Below are 23,531 nucleotides of genomic sequence, written 5' to 3' on the forward strand. Positions count from 1 at the left end.
GTTTATGTGAATTTCTGACATATGTAGCATTCTTCAAAAGCACACTGAAAACACAGGGCAGTAAAAACAGTCAAATGCACAAGGCAATATCATTCACAAGGCTGCTGTACTCTTTATTAAAGAGTGTTGGTTGGTGGCTCATGTTTTCTCTTTCTCTTGAATAACAAAAGCAAGTGTGAGAGGAACAGGTCCTGAGCTCTTCAGTCAATTGCACAGTTACTTCTGAAAAGTGAAGCTCTGAGGACAGATGCTACCATCCTTTTCCGTAAGGAAAGGAATGCAGATCTCCCTATATAAATGCCTAATCCATGCACTGTTTTCACTTAGCAAGTACCATGTTTGTTACCAAAATAAATTGTTGTTGATTTTTCGATTGAGATGTCATACCAAGGTATTGTAGGTTATTTCAGTTGTTTGTACTACTGGCTTAATGAAACCAACCATTTCTTAGATTTTTACAAGAGTTTATTCTGCAATGCACAAGACACAAAAGATGACAGAAGCCTGGACTGTGGGAACTTAACACAATGCAAGGGTTAGAAATCACAAGGCCCAGACAAGGTTCTTCTCATCTCACTGACGATTGCACCAAGTCAGAAGACTGAAGAAGCTAAAAATGTCACTGCAGAATCACATATTTTTAAGTGATCCTGGTAAAAAAAAAATAGACCTGAGTGACATTCAAAAAATGACGTGAGACCAGACCCTGATCAGGTTTTTTGATATGAAATAAAAGATTGAAGCATTTCAGGAACAAGCTTGTCTCTTTGTCAGTGGGAAGTCAGCTCAACAGAAGCCTTCAGCTCCTCCACCAGTACAGGATGTGTGTTTAAGGTCATACTTCTCTCTCAAGAAAGATGTAACAAAGAAAAACTGGAAGCCAAACCCAAAACTTTCTCCTGCTGAAAAGGGAATCAAGAAGGCTTTCTGGACCAAATTCAAATTGCTGGATTTTTTACAATGGTTTCAGGTTTCTGAGCCTTATTTTATTTTGCCTTGGAGAAACATGAAATCTAATGAAACTAGCATGATCTCAGAAGAGAATGTGGTAAATTGTCAAATTGGACTAGGAAAAAGGAATTGTAACATAAGCTCTTAAGTCGCACTACTTTTTGGAGAAAATACAAGATAAGAATGCAGGAAGAGGTGCCAAACATCACACCACATAAAGAGCTCAAGCTGAAAGTACAATAGCGCTATCACAGCTTCAATAAATAAACATAATGAAATTCATGACACATTATTGCATTGCTCTGCACTGCCGCTATTCATTTAAAAATGATGAACACATTTAAAATAATTCGCAACTTGTCAAATGCCTGTGAGAGGTTCAGTTAGTCTGGTACCTTAAGAGGCATTTGTAAAGGTCTTACAAGAGAGCTTCATACAACTTATATCAAAGTAAACATGAAAGTATGGGAAGACAGAACAATAACTACACCTGAATCTTCTAGTACAGTTGCATCCAATATATTTACACTGCTCACCAATGATATGTACTTACTGAAGATACTCTGTCAATAAAAACCACATTAAGAACCTTTTGAAAGAGCTTCCCTGTCAATTAGGCTGTAGATACATTCTATCGCTCCAGTTTTCCTGTCAATTTAATATACTGGATCATATTAACAGTACTGGCTTGTCAATAAGGCAAATCCGAATCCTATTAATAGAGTTACAGTGCCAATATAATCGGCTTCCCATTTATCGAGCTCCCCAGTATTTGGGAAAGCTGTGAAATGGGATTATAAGGTTAGGTTACATACATCTGTCTCTATATTACATAAATATTTCAGGAATTGTATCCTGTTGTGTAAAGAAACATATGTAATCACTTTTTTCCATTACAGAAACTTCAGATGACAGAATAGTATAATTGTTTGCCATTGTTGAGAAAATATTATCCTCATTTATCATTGTTTTCTGCTTTCACTAAGTAAAACTGCTATTTTATAAGAATCTACTTGTGTGCCATAGATATAAAACTGATAAGAGACCTATGCACTTCACCACACATGCATAAGATAATATTTGCCTCAGAAAATAAAAAGAAAGGGATAAAACACATCTTAGAAACAAAATACAAAGCACTCCACAGTTTCAATGCATATTCAGCTCTTGTACTGTGCTGTATAATCTTTGTGGAAATGAAACATGTAAGGGTAATTCTAGTGTAACAGAAACCCCTGGAAATAATTAATAAGAGCTATTAGTTCATGCATTTAAAAAAATAGTAGAAGTTCAGCAAACCTTCTATTTAATAGAAGCCTTAATGAAGTTGAACATTAGTTGTTTTTAACCACATTCAATATGAAATAACTACTTTGACTGGATTAGCAGAATATACAACAGACCGTTAAACTTGATTATATTAAAAAAAAAGAAAGAAAGAAGTAATTGCATTAAAATATACTGGGTATTCTCTTATCAAATTAACTCTCTATGTCTGACTCAAAAATATGGATTTAAAAAACATGGTTCAAAATGACAGTTAAAGGTCAATGAATCAAGCTGCCCATTATATTTTCTGGTAGCAGATGGGTGCAATGAAACTTAATGATTGAATTTGAAACGCTTTAATGCTCCTTTTATCTATGGCTCCCACCATGTTGAGTCCACCTTAGTATTCCTAACAGATACTATGTTTACTGCATAACAGACTCAATTACAATTAGCTAACCAGAATGAAATCTGCACTTATCGCAATATCCAGCTTATTCTAAGAATATCATACCATCAACTCAAAATAACAATACATGTAGAAGTGCGTATTTGGTTGCATCTGTGGGTTGGGATCTATTTTCTGGTTTTTTAAAAATTTTTCATGTTAAATATGAAATCTAGAAATTAGAGGAAAAATTAAATCAAAATTAAAGGAAAACTTAAAAATAGTGCCTTGAAATTTAAGGATATGATCAAAGTATTTATTAAGAATTTTAAAATGCTTAGAACCCGTTTTTCTGCATGAAAACAACTATATCCTTCCTTCCTTCCTCTCCTCTCCTCTCCTCTCCTCTCCTCTCCTCTCCTCTCCTCTCCTCTCCTCCCTTTTCCTTTTCCTTTTTTCCTTTTCCTTTTTTCCTTTTCCTTTTTTCCTTTTCCTTTTTTCCTCTTCCTCTTCCTCTTCCTCTTCCTCTTCCTCTTCCTCTTCCTCTTCCTTTTCCTTTCTTCTTTCTTGATTTTCTGCTTTCACATACATTCTACAGTGTAATTTTGATCTCATGGCTTTTTTTTTTTTTTTTAATTTTGAGACATATCGGAAAGCTCTTATTCAGCAGGAATTCCCAGTGAAGCCAGTAAGTGTAGTAAAATTTGTCCTATTCTTACCACTGCTTATTTCCTGTTTTTAAGAGCAACAAAACACAAATGTTTTCTGAACAGATAAAAGCTTATAAACACTGCAGCACTGGATGGCGGAGAAGAAGAACTCATGGCCTTTTAACGCTGTTAATCTGTTTTGTAGTTATCATATTTAGTAAGGAGAAAGCCGAGACACTGGATATTTAAAATCTGTTAACTTTGTGTTAACATCTATCCAGTATGTTTACCTTTTTCTGTCCAGCCCATACTTTCAGTAAAGGCAACAATAAAACTCCCACAAGCCATGACCTGAGGTCCAGTAAAATCAATGGACGTTTTCAAATTGGTTTCAATAGCCCTTGGATCAGTCTGCTTACTTCAATTACAGGCTAAGTGAGTCTTTACATAGCGTGCTACATTCCCACAGATACATATGTTGAATGCTGAAGAAAGTTGTGCTTAAACAGATTTATAATGGCAGCGATGGGGAAAGGTGATTAGCTAGGCAGCAAACACTGTATGTAGCACAAAATTCCAGTACTGTGTTTCTTCCCTACACAGTGAAAGAAATTAGCAACAAAGATGGAGCAGGATTTGGTTCTGAAGCCACACTGCCTGCACAGAAAACACACACAAAGAGGAACACTGAAGCTTTCTTCCTAGGTGACAATCAGGAGAAAAAGGGGTAAATCTAGATCACCTCCTTTCCTTTAAAGCTACCACCTTATCCCCTTTCTCTTTCTAAAACCCTGAACCAGAAAAGCAATGATTCCCTTAAATTCCCTAGGAAGTCAGAAGAAAATCACAGATGTTAAAACTTACATTATTACTTTCTGTCTAATTTCCTATTTAGGTCATGCAACTCTTTATTTCAACTTTTTGTTAAAAAAACCCATGAAGATATTCAATAAACATTTTGTGACAGGATGCAAAGCCCTACTTTCACAGAAATACCTTTGCATAATTATTTCCTCTAAGCACTAGGAAAAGTCACACCCCTAAATATGCTTCCAAAAAAATGGCTGGATTTATGACAGAATAGTAGATCACCAAGCTTTACAGACTCACATGGCCATGCAAGGAGATTTTCAGCTGTAAAATGGTGATGACTTGATGTATTATTTGTGACATAAGATAAATAATTTAAGCTTGCACAAATTTACCAAGAGGTTCTGTCCCTAAATATATTTCAAAGCCATAACAGTCATGTGTCTATGATGAGTTACCTCATGAAATGGAAAGTTTGATCGAATACACCATTACACCCTGAGTATAGTAGCAGTGGTCAAGTACACTTAGACAGAAAAAATAAAACTTTTCTGATATAGGGCTGTGTATGCATTCACAACTGTCTCACTTAAATGTTAACCAACTGCAATGTCTTCTGATAGGACTCTGTATTAAATTGATTCAGAACAAGCAAAACAAAAAATAGCAATCCTTCTTGATAGGATCACCTCATCTAGGACACAACACCCACTTAGATAAGGATTGCCCCAGGTAACCACTAACTCCATAGGTATTTAAAGGCTGACTTTGAGCTGTAAACTCTCAAAAGACTGGGAAAAAATGTTCTGGACTGCCCTTCTCATTACATGAGAGTCTTCCCTTGCCATGTCAAGACTCTGAAATCAGATATTGCTGTAAAATTAAGAAGATCCACATAAGATAGATCTCTGCAAAGATTCTAGGATTAGATAAAGTCATCTTTCTGCTCCAAAGCAGTGTTAGTTTGTCAATATCTAGGACATTGCTGCAAGTTTCACCAGGCATAGTGTGACTGAACATGAATGCTAATATTTGACCAAGGCGTTTGTTAGAACACAGGGATTAAATTATGGATTTCCTCTCTATCTAATTAGCAGAATGCTCATACAGCATGTGAGCACTTATTTTTTAAAGTGGAGTGCGTTGGACATCAACTGAAAGATGCATATATATTTTACTTTTTTAAAGTTTATTTATGACCTCTGAAAGAAAATAGTTAATGAAACCTTCTCTAAATAATGTCCATATCATGGAAGTTCCCAAGTTGACATTCAAAAGTGTATGCATGTGGAAGCCTCTTTCAAAGTGGGAAAAGAAATGAAAACACTGCAGGTGCAGTTCAAGAAATTGCAAACAAAAGATCATGCAAAAAGGGAAAAAAAAAACCCTTAGGATTGTTCATACTCCTCCTCCTGAATAGTGAAACAGATCATATGTAACACAGACTAATGCTGCTCCCTGCAGGTGGATCATGAGCCCACAGGAAGCCACAACATCTTCCAACTTCACTGGAGTTCAACATGGAGTTAGGTGCTTAGCTGCAGAGAGTGATCTCCACAAGCACAGCCTTCGCATGCAATGCTTTTGCTCATATGTCCTCAAAACTTGTTTTCAGGTAGAAAAACCCATTAGAAGATGAATTGTTTTCATGGGAATTTGTTAATTTACATAATTTCAGGGCCATCTTAGTTTACTGGTGTTTCATGGCATTGTGCTATTGAGAATAAAACAAAAACGATTAAATACTAAGGAACTACCATATTTTTCAGTTCACATGCAGCTTTATAAATGTCCTGATAAGTTCCTAACAATTATTATTCCTGGGGCTGTTTGGTGTTTTTATTTAAATCTTTTGAGGCATAAAGCAATAAAATACAAAATACCCTTCTAAAATATGTTAAGATCAACAGCAAACTCATTGATTTTCCATGAAAATAGAATTAGTATCATGCTACTAGGATGCTGTGCATCACACTTCAGCATGGAGACTCACAAGGCAGTGGTATAGCATCCTATTCCTAAAGGTTTATAGTAGCATTGCTGCTTTAACCTTAACCACAGGATAATAAACAGCACGAATATAATCATAGTCCAAGATACCAGTAACCTTAAGAATGTGCAAGGAATAGACTGGCAGGAATTAATCTGCCATTTTCATATATCTGCCCAAGGGAAGTATCGTAATTGCAAAAATTTACTCTTAGACTGCTGAGACTCATAGTAATTATATTTCTTTTTTAATAGAAATAGCCACAGGTAGTAACAAATTGGGTTTTGAGATGGGGAACTGGGCATGCATTCTAACCCAAATTACTGTGTAATTGTCTTTATTATAAAACAGTATAGAAAACCCAAAACTTAAATCAGAACAAAAACTTTCCCTTAAAAAAGTCTTCTCCTCCCATGGCTATTCAACATGTGTACCTATTTCTTCATTCACAGGTATAAGCAAGACCAGTATGACTGCAAGTAGTTTATCTAAATGTCTTTGCCATTGCCAACCAAAATTCCTGAAGCTTACATTTCTTTTACAGGAACAGCTTCCTCTTGCTTTACAAGTAGGTCAAAATCTGGAAATCCAGATACTCATTCCTAAGTTTCCTTTGCTGGTATCAGAGGATGAAGAAAAGACTATGTGTGGTCTACATATATTTTAAATTAACTGAAATTAATATTTTCTTCAAAATTCTGGAAGTCTGTTTGAAATAAATGAGCCCAGGAAAGCACTTAAAATGAGTTATTTCATACTTGAAGGAATTATTATTTTGTTACCATCACATTGTTGCAATGAGAGGTACACTTTTGGGAAAGATCATGTACATGGTGGCCAATGAATAAATAATAAAATTAATTAATACAGCTGCTTCTGCCCCTTGCAACACTACAGTCTGTTAGACCTGAAAAGAAGTTACATGTGGGTTAAATACACAAAATACATGTACAGATTTTGAAAAATGAACACTGGATATTGAAAGAGATAACACAAAACATCTTGTTTTCACCTCCTTTTTACCCAACAGCTACAGCGCTGACTGATATATTTCTTGCCTTGGAGCTACGAGATGCAAATTATCATGCGCTTTTTAATAACGCAGTCCACGGAATCAGTTAAGTGCTGTTTCTCTTCACATGTTGCATGACTTACACCTCCTTTCAATCATCACTCTCAATCCTGAAGTTTGATAGCAGGATTCCATCATGAAGTGGAAAATGAGGTCCTTCCTTACCTATACTCTTGCCTCAGGGAAAAAATGACAACATCATTTGTCTTTAAACTTGATGCTTTCTAGTTAGCAGCAAAAGGTGCAGGTTGGCAGCATCTTCCAAAACACTGGTACACAGCTCTGTACAGATCATACACAATATAAAAAAGATTAGATGCACATGGCTCATTAATAATGCCTTTTATCCATCTAGATGGCTCTTTTGATTCCATGCTGCACTCTTTTCTGTGTATATCCACATATGCACTCTTACACACAGTTATATTATCTGGCCTATAGCCTAGAAATCTAAATAGTTTCTAAGGCTTCATGGTTGTCACTTTAAAAAGCCTTTTAATTTCATTATTTCCCAAGCACTCAAAATTCCACTACATTCTTATTGTCATTTGATCCACTGAAATGATGAAGAGATCACAAAAGAGCACACTTGGTACTTTACAGCTGTGTCTGGATAATCTAGCTCACTATCATCAAAGCAGGATTGTTTTTATGATCTTCAAATCTGCATATCAAATTACTCAAGTCTATGTGAAAAAGCAAGACATCAGGACTATCTCAACAGAATATGAGAAAATGTAGTTGGAGGCTAAGTGAAATGAACAGCTTTTACAGCTTTGCAGGGTTCTTAAAGCAAAGGAGAGAAGCAACAGGAGCAGTTCAGGTAACACAGAGTAACAGATTCTGGGCTGAATTCTGCACATGCTTATGCACATCAGCAACCCCACCCCTGTAAATCATCTATTTAATTCAATGGTTCTATTGGCCTAAATTAAAATGATCACTGATTAAATGGTTCAAGAATCCTACCCTGAAAGAAATAATTTTAATTTAATTACACATATATATGTATATTTCCACATGCCTCAAAATTATTTATACACTGACTAAGGATATGCTTTTTTTCTAGATTTGCACAAAAGGAGCATTTTTGACTCTGCTGCTAGTCATTCAAGTGCTGAATCTGAGGTACATGGTTAAAACAATGCTCTTTTCTTTGTTACTTTTAAAATTTTATAGAATTTAAATATTTTCATTAAGAATTAATGAACATTTGCTTAGCCCACTTCAGCTTACCCGTTTTTTTTTTAACTGAGTTGTAGCTAAACAATCAAAAGTGGTTGCTTAGCAATCAGCAAAGAGCGAGACAGAAATATAGTAAGTAAAGAAACTGACTGACATATTCTGTGTTTGAATCATGGTATTCAGTAAAAACAACAGAATAACACCAAGAGAAGTTTAAAACAAAATTCTCTTAATAAAAGAGCGCAAAAAAACTGTCTTTAGGAACAAATTATGCATTTAACAGCTACAAATTGTGATTCACATGTCTGTTGCTGTAAAAAATTCCTGTAGCTATTATTAAAAATACATTAAAATCCTTCAAATGTTCATGAAACCATTATTTACCTTTTGTTTTAATTCAATTGTCAACTGTGCTTCCAATGATTTTAAAAACAGTATATATCTACAAAGCAAGCAAGAGTTTACAGCTTTGAAGACTTGAAATTGATTTTTAATGCACTAGCTTTCAAACACTACAAAGGCTGCTCTCTGCTGATAAAGACAGTAAACAAGAAATTGTCCTTTAAATGTTCCCTTTAATGTTTTTCTTTAATTAAAAATCAATCAAAAAACATTGCCACATAAAAAAATTTAAAATTAAGACATTAAAAAATGCTTTATGTTTTTGACACACAACACATTCAAACCAGAATGAAAACTTATGATGCTATTTTTCTTTACTTAAGTTTTTTTTTGCACTGTAAACATTGTTAATCAAAAAATAGGAGCACGTAAAAGTAGTTTATCACTTAGCTGTTTTTGTAGAGTGGAAATGCTTAAATATGATGAAATTAAACTGGAAATTATAAAAGTACTAAAGTAAAATACTTTTTAAATACCTTTAGATTATTTTAATATATTCCTATCCTCTAATCAGACCAAAGCTTATTTATGTAGATTACTTACATCTAGAGTCTCATTTATCTAACCTGTATTTATTCTTTGATCACAAAGCTTGTTAACTTAAATAGTCTTTTGTTGTTATGATTCGTTTTCCCATAATTATGCAGTTTAACTGCCTCATTTTTTTTTCTAATAAATATATGCACACGCACCAATCATATTCAACAGTGTTATGCTGGATGCTCAATGAACTGTAAGAGCCATTTCAATACAATAAAAGTGCCTGGAAGTGTTCCAGGGCGAGGACTGGAAACACAAGTACTCACAGTGTCACTAGAACCCGCACAGGCAATACGCGCACATCACACATACATCAGCAGTCAGTCTGAACCTCTCTCTGAAACTAACTCTGCATGACTATCACTGCGAGAACCTACAATGAATGCATCCATTAGAGGACCCACCCACACAGCTGAAATTATGCATTTGTATCTCATGACAAGCCTTTTCTCTTCCCCTTTGGAGTTCTCCTTTGGCATTCCATGGAGACGCAACACAAAGACACCCAGCAGGGAGCAGGATGAGATTAGGAACTTTTCTGTTACGGGTTAAAGTATTTTATGAACCTGAGAACCTCTGATCTGGTACATGTGCCACAAGACCAGTAGAAAGGTCCAAGGCTGAAATCAAATATCTTAATTTGAAGGATTTAACATGCCTAGATTGCTTATAGCTTATTAAATTGAAAATAAACCAGTATGGGACTGATTGTCTTGAGGTTTGAAAAAGGAGATATATCCTCACTGCACCAAAGTGAGATATGAATTGTTCTTTATGCTGTTCCTCTGTACAAATAATGCTAATAATTGGCTGAAACTATGCAGTTTTATCTTTATATGCAGAGGGACTCCTCAGTTTTGAGGACAGAAAAAAAAGAGATTTCTTCTCATGTCAAGCAAGTGGATGAATTGATTTGCTTTCCTTTCTGTAGAGGTAATACCACTGCCTAGTGGAAGCAAACCAGTAGGAGAAAGTGATGGTTCTTGCATTACCTTGTTAAGGAGGAAAGGTATTAGCAGCCTTTGGGATGTAGCTAGAAAATATATGACTGCTCAAGAAGGTTATTTAAAACACTGTCTAATATCCTAATTAACAGGGACATTTGTAAGAATTTGCTTGTTCTTGAATGTAGTACTTACTATTTTATCTAAAATGCTTAACAATTTACTTTTCTTCTTTATCATAGGATTTACAGTAATTAATCCAGAATCTTCTTCTGTTTTAAAAAAAAAAGTCTGTAGCAGACTGAAAAACAAAGGTTGCACTATGCCAAATATATTAGCAGGGCTTAGAATGCACCCTGGCTAAGACTTATGGCAGGCTGCACATTACTCTGTTTCATCTCATCAACAAAAGCAGCAACTAGTTAATATCCTTGATCCCCCCTTAAAAACATAACAAATAAAACACTTATACTCAAGGAACTTTTTTCCCCAATCATTTTGCCACTGTATCCCTAGTACCTTTTTCTATTTCTCTTCTTTTTCCTCTTTTTTCTATTAAGGCAAGAGCCTGCAATCCCCTGAGAGTTTTACTTGTTTTCTGTATTTTTGAACCCTTTAGCATTAATTTTACCACTTCTCTTACAGCTGAAGTAGCCATACAATTGAAAGCATAAAGCTCTCAGGCTATCTGCTGAAAAAATTTGTCCCAACTGCTCTACACTGACCTTTTGGCATCAAAGGATTGCTTCTATATTTTAAAGGTAAAAACAGAGCTGTGTTTCTGCTCCGTTAAACAAATCATTTTCAAGTCCTCATCACTGGATTTTTCTACCTGTTGGAAAATACCAATACTAGTGTCAAAATGTCTTTTCTTCATACATGTAACTACTCCTCAGGCTTGAAAAAGCATCTCAAGATCTCTTCCATGCAACGCATGTTTTCTTCAGAAAAAAAAACCAAACAAACAAAAATAAAAACACACAAAAAAAACCAACCCGTACACATCTACTTTTTTTATGTAGAATGAGTGCTTTGCCTGGTGAAACCTAAAACTAATTTAACGAGATATTGCTAACTTTTGTAGAAACAACAAAAGAAAGAAAAATTAAGCATGTTATTTAGAAACATACATGTAAATATTAGCTGGAATGTTAATGTTTCCTGGGGAGGAATGTAGTGAAGAAGAAGAGAAAATGCTGGGAAAAAACAAACAAAGAAACAAAAATTTTTCTTTTCTCTTTTTTTTAAAGAAAATTTGAACTGGTTTACATGCAGATGTTGTGACTTTGAAGGAATTATTTAATGACACTTTTGTCTTATCAGAGAACAAAGATTGTATCTATGCTTTCTTAATACCACGTAATATTTGTGAATATTTTACACATACCTGTTGATAAATTTTCCATATAACAACATTTGCTGAATTTTAACAATAAGGCTGTATTGTGCATGGTTTCAAAAATATATGAAAACGTGGAAACATATTTTCAGCATTATGTTCAATGGACTATTTGATTTCTTTTCAGCTGAACACATGATTATGCTTGGTTTGCCATTGGATTTGATCATCTTGAAGGTATTTCCCAACCCAAACCATTCTATGATTCTGTGCTACAATTCACATCACAGTTACAAAAACATCTAAATTCCAGTCTCCTTGATTGTAAAGATGCTGTAAGAAAAAATATCACAAAACCCTCAAATCTCAAAATGAAGGGCCCAATCATACTATTCTTAGCTGCACTCCATAGAGCAATTAGTCACAATTCATTCATGAACCACTAAAATAATTTGTAAAGTCAAAATTGTGCTATTGACTGAATTATGAGTAAGAACAGGCCTTTCCATCAACATGGGTAGGGAGAACAGAAACCTGACAAAATATGTTGTTGAAAGATAACTCTTCAAAGGATTGATCAGTTGTTGAAATTGCACTGGTAATCATAAATTTGTAGGGATCTTCCCATCTAAGTTCAGGTAGTGACAGTAAACACACAGCTGTAGAAAGCTCAGACAACTTTAAGAGCAGTTGAGAGCTGTGACAGTCAATCTTGCATAACTTGCTTAATGTCTTTTATTTTATAAAACAGCATGTTCTACAGAGATATTACTATTCTTAATTTTTTGTTAACAAGAATTTCTGTCCTGGAAACACCATTTTCTTTTTCTTATATCTATATTCCACTTTAGACTTTTAAATTGTTTTTTTCTCTATTATTTTTAATGTTCTTTATTACAGCACTTCATCTTGAAAGGTTCTTTAGATTTCATATGGACCTATATATCAAGAATGATCCTTTTGAAATAATAGTGCTATAAATAATACCAGCAAGGAACGCAAGATCAAGATCAGAACAGATGTAACACAAAAAAGGAGCTCAGTTCTGCTTCATCTATTTCAGCAGCCAGTGCCACAGTGAGTGGTGTGTTGCCAGATCTGGTCCTAAAATGTATGTGTTTTGTGTCACTGTGCTATACAGTAAATCTTGACAAAAAAATAAATAAAGCTTCATGGAAGCTTAGAAAGTTTTTTCCTGAAATTCTTACATAGCCAACTTTGGAATGGACTTCATCCAATGAATAAAATTAAAGCTGCAGAACAACATAACACAAAACCAGACTGTACACAAAACTGCAGACTGTATTTACACAATGCAAGTATTCAAAGGGGTCATTTTGCAAGACATCTGTCACTGTAAAACACTGTTAAAGCTACCATAATGAAACCTAGGCAGGTAGTTCAAAACTTTCATCTCACAATTTAGTGCCCTTAGATACAGCCCTAGAATATGCAGCTGTGAATCTCTTGAATATATAGAGTACAAACCTGCAAACTTGCAAATGTTTAAAACAGATCTAGTATCTTCTTGATGCAAAATGTTACCTTGTACTAGTTCTAGTGAGAAGAGAGAATAATATTCCTCATTTAAAGTAGAAGATTTAAGAAATAAAATATTTATACCTCTGTTTTCAGACAGGAATTTAAATCACTGAAGATCAGTGCAACTTCTGTGATGAAAAGCCGCTTCTCCTTATTTGCAGCAGCCACAGATTTCTTTTTGCAATCTTGAAATTTCTGAGCAGAAGTTTCTCAAAGTACGTAATAGCATATTTAAAGATAGAGCAGCACTAATGTGGTTCATGTTTTTTTCTTTCCCTTGAAGACTCTATCTTCTTAGGTACTACTGGACACCTGGTGATGAAGCTGCACTGGGACTTGACATTAATCTATCGACACATCATAAACATCAGATGTCTGAAGTATTAAGAGTGATGTGTACTTTATCTTAAAATGCTGTAGGAGTGCCTGGTACAGCAGATACAACAATTCCCAGCTTGAGAGCTTCTTTTAGCACAGTCATTCATTTTCAGCTGATGCTTAACAAAAGCTGTGACCACCACTTTCTTTATTCACACCCACCTTATTCCTGATATATTTACAAAACTCTCCAGGTAGCACCACAAATGTAGCAAAAAATAATCTCTAGGACGATCAACATTAGCTGCATATTGTAGATAGTTTTCTACACTATTATTATGTCGCTTTGAGGAACCTATTTCCAGAACCTACTTGTGTAAAGAAACGATTTGTTTTCCTTTATCCATCCACTTTTACGTATTGGAAACCTGCAAGAAGAAGTTGTGACATCTTCATACAGGAAAAGGCAAACTGACTAACTCAGAATTTTGGTAGGAAAGATACACGTATGTGTAGTTTGTACATGTACATCTACATTTTTTTTCTGATGTCTGTACTTCAAAACAAAGCAAGATTCTGTTTCTTATAGTCAGGTGAGTAGGTCACCAGAATGAGATGAACAGAATTTGCCCAGCAGTCTTTAAGGTCTAAAGTGAACAGAAATCTCCTTTCAGCCATGTTGAGTTTCCATTTTCTCCTGTTTTCCTTCTCCTCAACAGAAATTAATAGTTTGGACCTTAAGTGATTCAAAGGTCACATGGGATTTTTGCTCTGGCAATGAGAATTGTACAGCACCTGCCCTATGTTTAAATATTTTTAACAGACTTTTTAACAGACTTTGTCTGAAAACACTGTTTCTAAAGTATGCTTAGAAAATGATTGCTGAAGTTAAGAACAATGAAACACGCTAAAATGTAGATGTGTACCTTCTCTTTATGTTACTAAACACTTTTTCATACACATCAATCTCAGGTGCACCTCAAATCACAAATGGTCAATTTTCAGAGGCTTTAAGACTTGCAAGTCTCTTGCACCAATAAAAGCTGAGGGTATACAGCATCCTTGTCTATCCATCCAAAATTTTATACATATATGTATGCATGTTTAAATTATTTAATTTTTATGGTACTGAAGAAGCTCATTGATTCATATAGAAGTAACTCAGGCAAGCACGTGATAGGCAGATCCTACAAAGTAGTGAGTGAACACACAAGTTGTCAAATTGTGTGATTAGTGTGTAACAGAAGTCACTTAAAGAGAGGCAAGATTACACCACTCTTACCCATATCAGGAAGTATTTCATTCAATTGCTGGTCCTTTTGTATCAGGCTGAAACCTGTGGTCTCTAAGTAACACTTTACTGCACAAGTATTTGTTGATGTAAATTGGGCTATCTGTAGAGTAAAATACTGCTCATGAGAAATTCTCTAAGTAACACTTTACTGCACAAGTATTTGTTGATGTAAATTGGGCTATCTGTAGAGTAAAATACTGCTCATGAGAAATACGGGAACCATAATGATCTTTGACTTCACTGGGTCTTACTAGTAAGCAAAGGGAAAAATGTATTATGTACTCCTAATAAGAGTGAGAAAATTTGTATCTTACTGAGAAATAAATTATTTATTTGCTATTAAATATTTATAGAATCAATCGGATGTACTAAGTAATAATATAATATTTAACATGTATATATATCTCCATAGATGCGTGTATGCGTATATGTATATATATATACACACACATATATAAATATATATAAAGTTTTAATAACAGGTTCCTGTCAGAGAATTCTGCCATTAAACAGTTGCTGAGAAAATGAGAGTGAAGAAATGCAGTCCCATTGTATGAATTACATAGTATAAGATTATTATATTTCAATAATATATCTGTAAAAACTAAAAAGGGAACATTTGTTAGAGAACCCTTACACAATTATCTTCCCCTTACTGAGGTAATGAAGAAAACTGCTTAACTGGAATGACTAGATAAAAGAGATTATAAAGAAGCTGGGTTCTGTTTCTTTTTTTTTTTCCCCACTGCCTACACCTTTGATTCCTAACTGTGTAATTCACATATGCAGACACACATCTCTTGAACTGATTAAGGACATAGTAGATCCAGAGAGAGGGCTGATCCTTTACTATTTCTCCTTAAGTCTGCAGTTTAAACTTTACATGAGGCAGAAGTAGAGGACCAGACATAAAGTAGTGCCTACAATCTAAATGCAAATTTTATATAAAATTTACTCCAGGGATGTGGAGATGGAGAATACAAAATGTATTTTTAGTAATGCAAAAGTACAGTGTAGAGGATCAATTTTCCCCTCTATCTACTTTAAATCTGAGCCTTTTCTAAACAGAAACCAACTATACTGTTTCATACTGTGTCTGTTTTGCCAATAAAACTACAAAATATAGTATCAATAAGTACGCTTGAACAGGTGGTTCACTAGGTAAAACTGAGTGTTTTCTAATCTACTGACTGGACCGTCCAAACATCCAAAACACTCTGTGTAAATACTGAGGGGAAATAGAACTAGTATTATAAATACCAGTATGTGTTATGAGGAGTTTCAGTTAACATTTTCCATAGTTATCATAATAAGAACTCTTACAGAAACCACAACACACTCTTTTAAGGGAGGAAATTCCACTTTTAGCTTTATATAGATTTCAGGAAAAAAAAATCATGATTGATCTTATACAGTATACACTGTAAAAAAGAAGGAATCATATTTTCCATAGGGATTTTACACTACAATTGAAACTTTACTATTCAGTAGCATCAATACATTAATTAATTGCTTTATATAGACATTACATGGTTGTAGGAAAGTATAATTTTCTGTCTTTTAGTAACTATTACACTTGTCAGTAGGAAAAAATCTGGAGTGGTTGGCTTTTTTTTCAGCTTTCTGACAACTCCATTTTACAGTAAAAAAAAGTTGACATTATTTAAACAAGTGTCATGGAAAGTTATTTGTTTTTTAAAGCATGAATAATAAATCAAATTATCTCTGGTTGTGCCCTAACCTAAACTCTTTCCTAAAGTGTCACTTTTTGTTAAAATCAATTTCAGATTTTAAGTATTGCTCCACTCACCTAATTGATAGCAACACAAACTCATGATAGGCATAAAATGAAATTGTTTCTGTGACACAACTCAATAGTCGCTTGAGGATTAGTTCACAGTGACCTTGTACAGGCAGCCTTTTTTACTCTTTCTTTTTCTTTTTTTTTTTTTTTCCAGTTATAAATGTTCAATTTACAGGTCATTGGTTACTTGAATTTTGGTTCTTTAAACTGCCAATTATCAATGGCCATTTCTATTCAGCTTAAAGTATTAGATACAGCTGGCAACTAGAACATTTGGTGTTCACAGATCACAGGGTATGTTAACTCCAAGGTATTATGAATCTTCTTTAGGTACATCAAGTGACTACAGTGCAACTTCTTTCCCACTAGCTGCATACACAAAATGAGTCTATGTCAGTTCTGATACACTCATCTCATTCCCCCATGATTCAGAACAGCGTATTAAGAGAACCACAGGATAAAACAGATATGACATTTCAAATATATTTAATAGTCATTATCCAGAGCCTGCTTTCAATCCGAACGTTAAAAATCACTTTGGAACATACCTGTAGTGTTTGAGCATTAAGCTGCATTAATCATGAAGTAATACTTTAAATTAAATCAACTGGAGCCAATTTCTGCCCTCACCTTCACTCTGCAAGTTCACTGCTCTGAAATAAATCTTCTGAGTTTGGACTTTAAACTACCTGCTAAAGATTAAGTCATTCTTTGATTAGTACCCTATATCCAATGGTCAAAATTCTGCCATTCCTCACATTCACAAAAGTCAGTAGAGGACAGTGTGGATATAACTGGCAGCAGAATGCAGCCCAGCTATAATTTCTAAACGAGCTCTGGTAGAAGATAGAATATGTAAGTCTTTCGCTATAAAGCAATCATCAATGTTGACTCAGGCTACTGGAGATCTGACTAGTTGTTTTGCTGGTTTATGACAGGATGTGACTTTTGTTAACATTTGGGAGCAGGAGGGAATCACCACATACATTTTCTTTCTATTTGACTAAGCAGAATTTTCAGCACTGAAAGTTTAGCTGTTTATGGGGAGAGGAGGAGGCAATGGGGCCCCAATGATACTGTCAAAAATATATTTATGGATATATATTCTAAAGAAGGAAATTAAAAGAAAAATTAACACATACGTCTTGGAAAGATAGCTCATATTTATATACAAGATTGGAGGGCTATAATACACTGTTGCAATAGATGTCCTCAGTGTGCAGTTTCTTCCCTGTCCTGTTAGTTACTGCAGGTGACATGACCACTTTAGAAATGTCCTCCCTCTTCTCCACCCCAAACCAAACAAGTGAAACCTATGGAAGTGCCCACCTCTGTCTTCTGGGAAATACCCCAGTGTGCCTCAAATGTACTAAACACCTGCCCACACTCTAACATGCACGTCTTCGGCACTGCCGTAACTCTGTATGTGTTTCAAGAGGGCATTTTCTTTTGAATCACACGGGAAACATCAATGTGACAGTAGAACCAGACCCACCAGCTGTGGTCTGGTTCCACTTCCATTAAGTCCACCTCTCTTTAGTGACTTGTGTTGGTCCCTTCAGTGGTGCCTGACAGCAGATTTCACTGCAGACAAAAGGGAAAGTTAAACCAGTGTCTAAAGTGAGGTCCAGGGTATTCTAAAAGTCTCCTACCTGAATTATGGACATCCGGCTCGGGGGAGCCTCGCTGGCGTTAGTCCCTTGCCCTGTGAAGCTGGTGTGGCAGCCCACATGTCCCTGGGGTACAGTCAGGTTGTTGGAGGCGGGCTTCAGGTACATCACCTCAGACCTGGGAGAGCTGAGGGGCAGGCGGGTCTGGTAGTCAAAGTACATGGGTGAGGTGGCCAGGGATGGGCTGCTCACCACGTTCATGACATTGAGGGGACCCCGGCTGTCCTCGCCCTCACTGGGCACCAGCATAATGTCATTCTTGCTGATCTTCTTCTTCTTGCCCTTGCCCCCTCCACTGCCACTGCCTCCTCCTCCCCCGCCACTGCCTCCCCCTCCTCCCAGCTGAGGGTGGCTATACTCGGCAATGCGACAATTATAGGTGCGGATCTCCTTGTTCTCTCGCTTGCACTTCACAGCAATAGTGATCATGGCAGCCAGCAAGATGATGGAGACAGTGCTCAGTGTCACAATCAGCGGCAGCGACAAGTCCCAGTGTGGCCGCCGATGCTGCTCGCCATTCACCTGCGGCTCGCCAGCCTCAGGCAAGGGCCCTGCCAAAGCCCTGACTATGAGCTTAGCTACTGCGGAGAGGCTGGGCTTGCCATGGTCACTGACTTTTACCACCAGTTCAGCCACAGGGCTGAGCTCCTCCCAGTAGGGGTGCAAGGTGCGTATCTCACCGCTAGTGGGGTCCATCTCAAAGAGGTGCTCCTCGTTGCCTTCCACAATCTCATATGTGAGGCGCCCACTCTCCCCAAAGTCACTGTCCAGGGCACGGACGGTGCCCACGGGGTAGCCAACCCCAGCATTGCGTGGCACCTGCAGTTCAGCAGTGTCATTGATGAGGGCAGGCAGGACGATGAGTGGCGCGTTATCGTTGACATCGAGCACAGTGACGCGCACTGTGGCATTGCTCTCTCGGTGGGGTGAACCCGAGTCTTTGGCCAGCACTCGGAACTCAAAGTGTTTTGTCTGCTCATAATTGAAGCTCCTCAGAGCATAGATAGCACCATTTGTGGGGTTGACAGACACATAAGTGTAGATGGAGACATCTCCCACATGCCCAGGCAGTATGGAGTAAGACACTGTCCCATTTTGGCCCAGGTCAGGGTCCTGGGCCAAGACTGAACCCAGGTACTCTCCGGGGATGTTGTTCTCAGGCACCTGTAACACATAAAGATTCTTGCTAAAGCGGGGTGGGTTGTCGTTCTCATCAAGGATCCGGACAGAAAATGACTTGGTGGAGTTAAGTGGGGGATTGCCCCCATCACGTGCCACAATGGTCACATTGTACTCATCCTGTGCCTCACGGTCCAGGGGTCGGTCAGTGACCACAGTGTAGAAGTTGTCATAGTTCTCCTCCAGGGTGAAAGGAACGGCACCAGGCCCGCCGCCACCGCCCAGCACCCGACACTGGAGCTGCCCGTTCTTGCCTGAGTCACGGTCGGTGACCCGCACCAGGGCAATGACAGTGCCTGGTGGGGCAGCCTCACTCAGAGCTCCCTGGCGAACAGAGACAAAGCCAATGGTGGGAGCATTGTCATTGCGGTCGATGAGGCGGACAGTGACCTTGCAGTGAGCAGGGATGGGATTGGGCCCCAGGTCCCGAGCTTGGACATCAATCTCAATGAGGCCACTCTCCTCATAGTCCAGGTTGCCCTTGACACGGATGAGGCCGCTCTGTGGGTCGATGCTGAACAGGTCACGGACGCGCTCAGGTGCGTAGCCACTGAAGGAGTAGAGCACCTCTCCATTGGTACCCTCATCAGCATCAGTGGCATTGAGGTCGATGACAGCTGTGCCCAGTGGTGCGTTCTCTGGCAGCTCTACCACGTAGGAGGCCGCCTCGAAGACGGGGCTGTTGTCATTGGAGTCAATGAGGCGCACATTGATCTGCACCGTGCCCGAGCGTGGCGGGTCACCGCCGTCCAGTGCCGTCAGCACCAGGGTGTGGTGACTCTGCTCCTCACGGTCTAATGGCTTTTGGATGACCAGCTCTGGAAACTTTGTGCCGTCACCACGGGACTTCACATCGAGGGAGAAGAGGCCATAGTCATCACGAGTGAGCAGGTAGGTGCGCAGACCATTGTCCCCAGCGTCTGGGTCGTGGGCACTGGTGAGGGGAAAGCGTGTGCCTGGTGCAGCATTTTCGGAGATGTCCATGTCCACTTGGTCAGAGGGAAATGATGGTGCATTGTCGTTCAGGTCCTGAATCTCCACTTTGATCATGCAGATCTCCTGGTCGTTGGCGAACACCTCGAGGGACAGCTGGCACTTGGCGCTGCGCCGGCACAGCGCCTCACGGTCAATGCGCTGCTTGGTGTAGAGCAGCCCGCTCTCCCCGTCCACGTCCAGGAGGTGCGGGGCTGAATTCTCCAGCACGCGGAAGGTGGACTTGGGGCCGCGGCCGCCGCCGGGGCCGCCACCAGGAATGCCACGCTCCGCAGGCAGCATCCCGCCTCCCGCCGCGCCTGCCGCCAGCCGCGCATCGCGCCCGATGTTCCCGATGACCGTGCCCGCTCCCTGCTCCTCCGGCACCGAGTAATTCAGATTCTTCAGCGACAGGGCGGGAGCCCAGCAGAAGAAGAAGCAACAAATGGAAAGGTACATCCCCGAGCAGGGGTGGGGGCGGCAGGAACAGCAGTGGCGACCAGGGTTGTCCCCGTATTCTTTGCCTCCTGCGCTGGGGTTGCTCTTCCTCCTCTGACGGCTCTTTTTTCCTTCCCTCTTGGTTTTGATTTTTTTTCCTTCTCTTTCCCCACCCCTATATTTCAAGTTCCTGAACCTGTTGCTCTAAAACATCTGCAGAGACACAGGATGAGAGGCAGCAAATAGACCATGTAGCTCAGAGGGAGGGAGCAATCGGGAGGGTCGGGGGGAGGGGAGGGAGCAGCTTCGGCAGCGTTTCAACAAGAGCTTGCCGTGCTTGCAGTCCCCTCACAGTTACTTCGTCTGTCCAACTTCGGCAGTGGGAGGGTTTCAAAAACCAGAAAATTTGCAAAAGATCTTCTCCTCGGGGCAGGCGACGTGTTCCCGATCCTTCAATCCCCGCAGATGTACAAAGAATAATAAAAATAATAACAATAATAAAAAAATCGGCGGCAGTGGTTGTTTTTCTAAAAATGACCAAAAATATTTTTTTAAATATGTATATTTATATATACATAGGAAAAGGGGTCGTCACAGGTCTGTAGCAGAGGTAAAAAAGCTTATTTGCTACTCATCGCTTGTGATGCGATTGATGGAGTGGAGGGGTAGGAGAGAGACAGAGGGAAAAAAAAAGTCTTAGCTTGTTGAAGCCCTCTCCGTGTGCAGTGAGCGGCAGTGAAATGTCTGATTGCACCGCGGGGTTGTTGGTTTTCAGGGAGTGTTTTGCTGCATTTAGAGATCTAATCTTGCATTGCTTGCGGCGGAGAGCTGCATCTCGCTGCCGTCGGTATTTCCCCCCTCTCTGTCTCGTACACCCTGGGTCACTGTTTCCTTCCCGAAAGAGGGGGAGAGGGAATGGGGATTGCAGGACAAGAGGGGGAAACAAAACACATTAAAAAAAAAAACAAAAAAAAAACCAAAACCCAAACCACCCCCCAGCAAGAACTAGTGTCCGGATTTGTAGCTTTCTTTCTCTCCCTCTACTACCAGCCTCCCACTCGTTCTTTTTGGGGTGAGAAAATTAAGAAACCCACCAGCTGACCTTCATCACTTGCAGTAAATATATATTTTGAGAGAAAGCTCAGACGGTGCTCAATCAGCAGCACACTTGGGTTTCTTTAAGACAGGCCAGTAGCCGCCGCCACCACCACATCCTTTCTCTCCGTGTATCTATGCGTGTGTGCGTATGCGTGTCTGAGGAGCTGCACTTTTCTCGATGCAGTTTAATTCCAGTTTGCTTTTCTCTCCAGCCGAGAGGAAAGCAACAGGCAACCCATGGCTGGACGCAGAGATTAAAAAAAAAAGAAAAAAAAAAAAAAAGAGAGAGCACGAGAGGGGGTGGGGGGGGCGGGGGGAGAAAGAAAAGCCACCACACACACACACACACACACACACTCTTTCTTAGTCTCTCGCTAAAAGGGAAACAGTCTCTGTATTCACAGGGCTGCGCTATCAAGTGCCTCTCTTTTCTTTCTATTCAGCGTCTCCTTCCAATGACACTGCCGCCTAGTCCTCTTCATTTAGGGGAGGGGAGAAGAGGAGGAAAAACAATCCTGGCGATGAATAAAGGGGGGGGGTCTTTTAATCGACTAATTCGCTTATATTAAAACCTATGCAGTTCCGCGATCTGTGTGATGCATTTTTTGCAGTCCTTTCAAAGCTTTAGCAGTCTCTCTGAGCATCTTGGTACAGGGAAGAAGAGCGGCAGCAACGCCAGATGCGTTCCCCCTCTCCTATATACACCTTTCCTAGCGATACGGTGTATAGGTAAAGACTGGGGAAGGGTAGCAAAATTATATTTCAGGTTCTTTTAACAACCTGAAATAATGAATGGCAAATCCAGAAATGCAGGTGTTTCAATCTGCTTGGATGAGTCAGATCCAGCGGAACAAATCACATTCACTATCGCCTCATGTTCCTCCCTTCACAGACATTAGTTGCAGCTTCTTCCTAACGCTTCTCTGACTCACTCTATAGACAGGAAAAAAATTAATCAGATTTATATTTTGGAGAGGAGGGAGGAAAGAAAGAAGGAAAAAAAAAAAAAAAAAAAGGAGAAAGGTGGGGGTGTCGGATCCAGCTACACTTTTACTATACCTCTTTCTCCGGGAGACTGAGGATCAGGAAAACAAGGCTGTTATCCACTCACTGGCAACAGAGGCGCGTCTGTCTCCTGCTTTGCTGAGTGTTTTTAACCACCTTTCCTCAGTGTTATGTGTGAAATAAATCAGAGATCTTTCACATTAAAAGAAAAAAAAAGCAATAAAAACATAGGTTTCCAATACATAGCTCACAGATCTAGCTCCGAGTCTCAGTTCTGCACTGTTTTTTTCTCCTTTATTTGAGTCCGGACCCAAAGTACACAGTTAATTCTGCAACGTGTGGCAGGGAGGCTTTCAAATGCAAAAGAAGAAAAAACAAATATTCTTCTCTGCCTCATTGATGGGTGGCCCCTTGCAAACAGACGGTCGTCAGTCTTAGCCAGGCAGCACGCGGAGCGAACGCCGATCCCCGATAAACCAGATCCATTTCACCAGCCGCCCGCAGGTAAGTGGAGAATTCAGTGAAAATTCAACAGTTGGAGCCGCGCTCTGCCTCGCTCTCTCTCTCTCTCCCTCTCTCCCCCCCTCCTCTCCTCTCCGCCTCGCCTCCCTCACTGCAGCACTCGCGGGGCCGCCGCGCCGCGCCGCCCTCGCCCAGCGCCGCTCGCCGAC

The 23,531-nt window shown here is 39.1% G+C and overlaps 1 protein-coding gene across 6 annotated transcripts in view; it reads right to left on the bottom strand.

Moving 5' to 3' along the window:
* PCDH17 (protocadherin 17) overlaps positions 1-23,471 on the bottom strand; it is a 90,407-nt gene extending 66,936 nt beyond the window's left edge. For 5 of the 6 annotated variants that reach the window (XM_085058846.1, XM_085058865.1, XM_085058856.1 and 2 more), the window contains exons 1-2: positions 22,915-23,471; positions 18,151-21,284 (exon numbers count right to left, since the gene is read on the bottom strand). In XM_085058846.1, the coding sequence (XP_084914972.1) occupies positions 18,151-20,778 (2,628 nt within the window). In that variant the 5' untranslated portion in view covers positions 20,779-21,284; positions 22,915-23,471. Of the gene's footprint in view, positions 1-18,150; positions 21,649-22,914 lie in introns of all 6 variants that reach the window. The other variant, XM_085058836.1, reaches the window with a different exon arrangement.
* Between the last annotated feature and the right edge of the window lie 60 nt (positions 23,472-23,531).

This window comes from Lichenostomus cassidix, chromosome 1 (genome assembly GCF_008360975.1).
Source record: "Lichenostomus cassidix isolate B80296 chromosome 1, HeHo_3.0, whole genome shotgun sequence".
NCBI lineage: Eukaryota > Metazoa > Chordata > Aves > Passeriformes > Meliphagidae > Lichenostomus > Lichenostomus cassidix.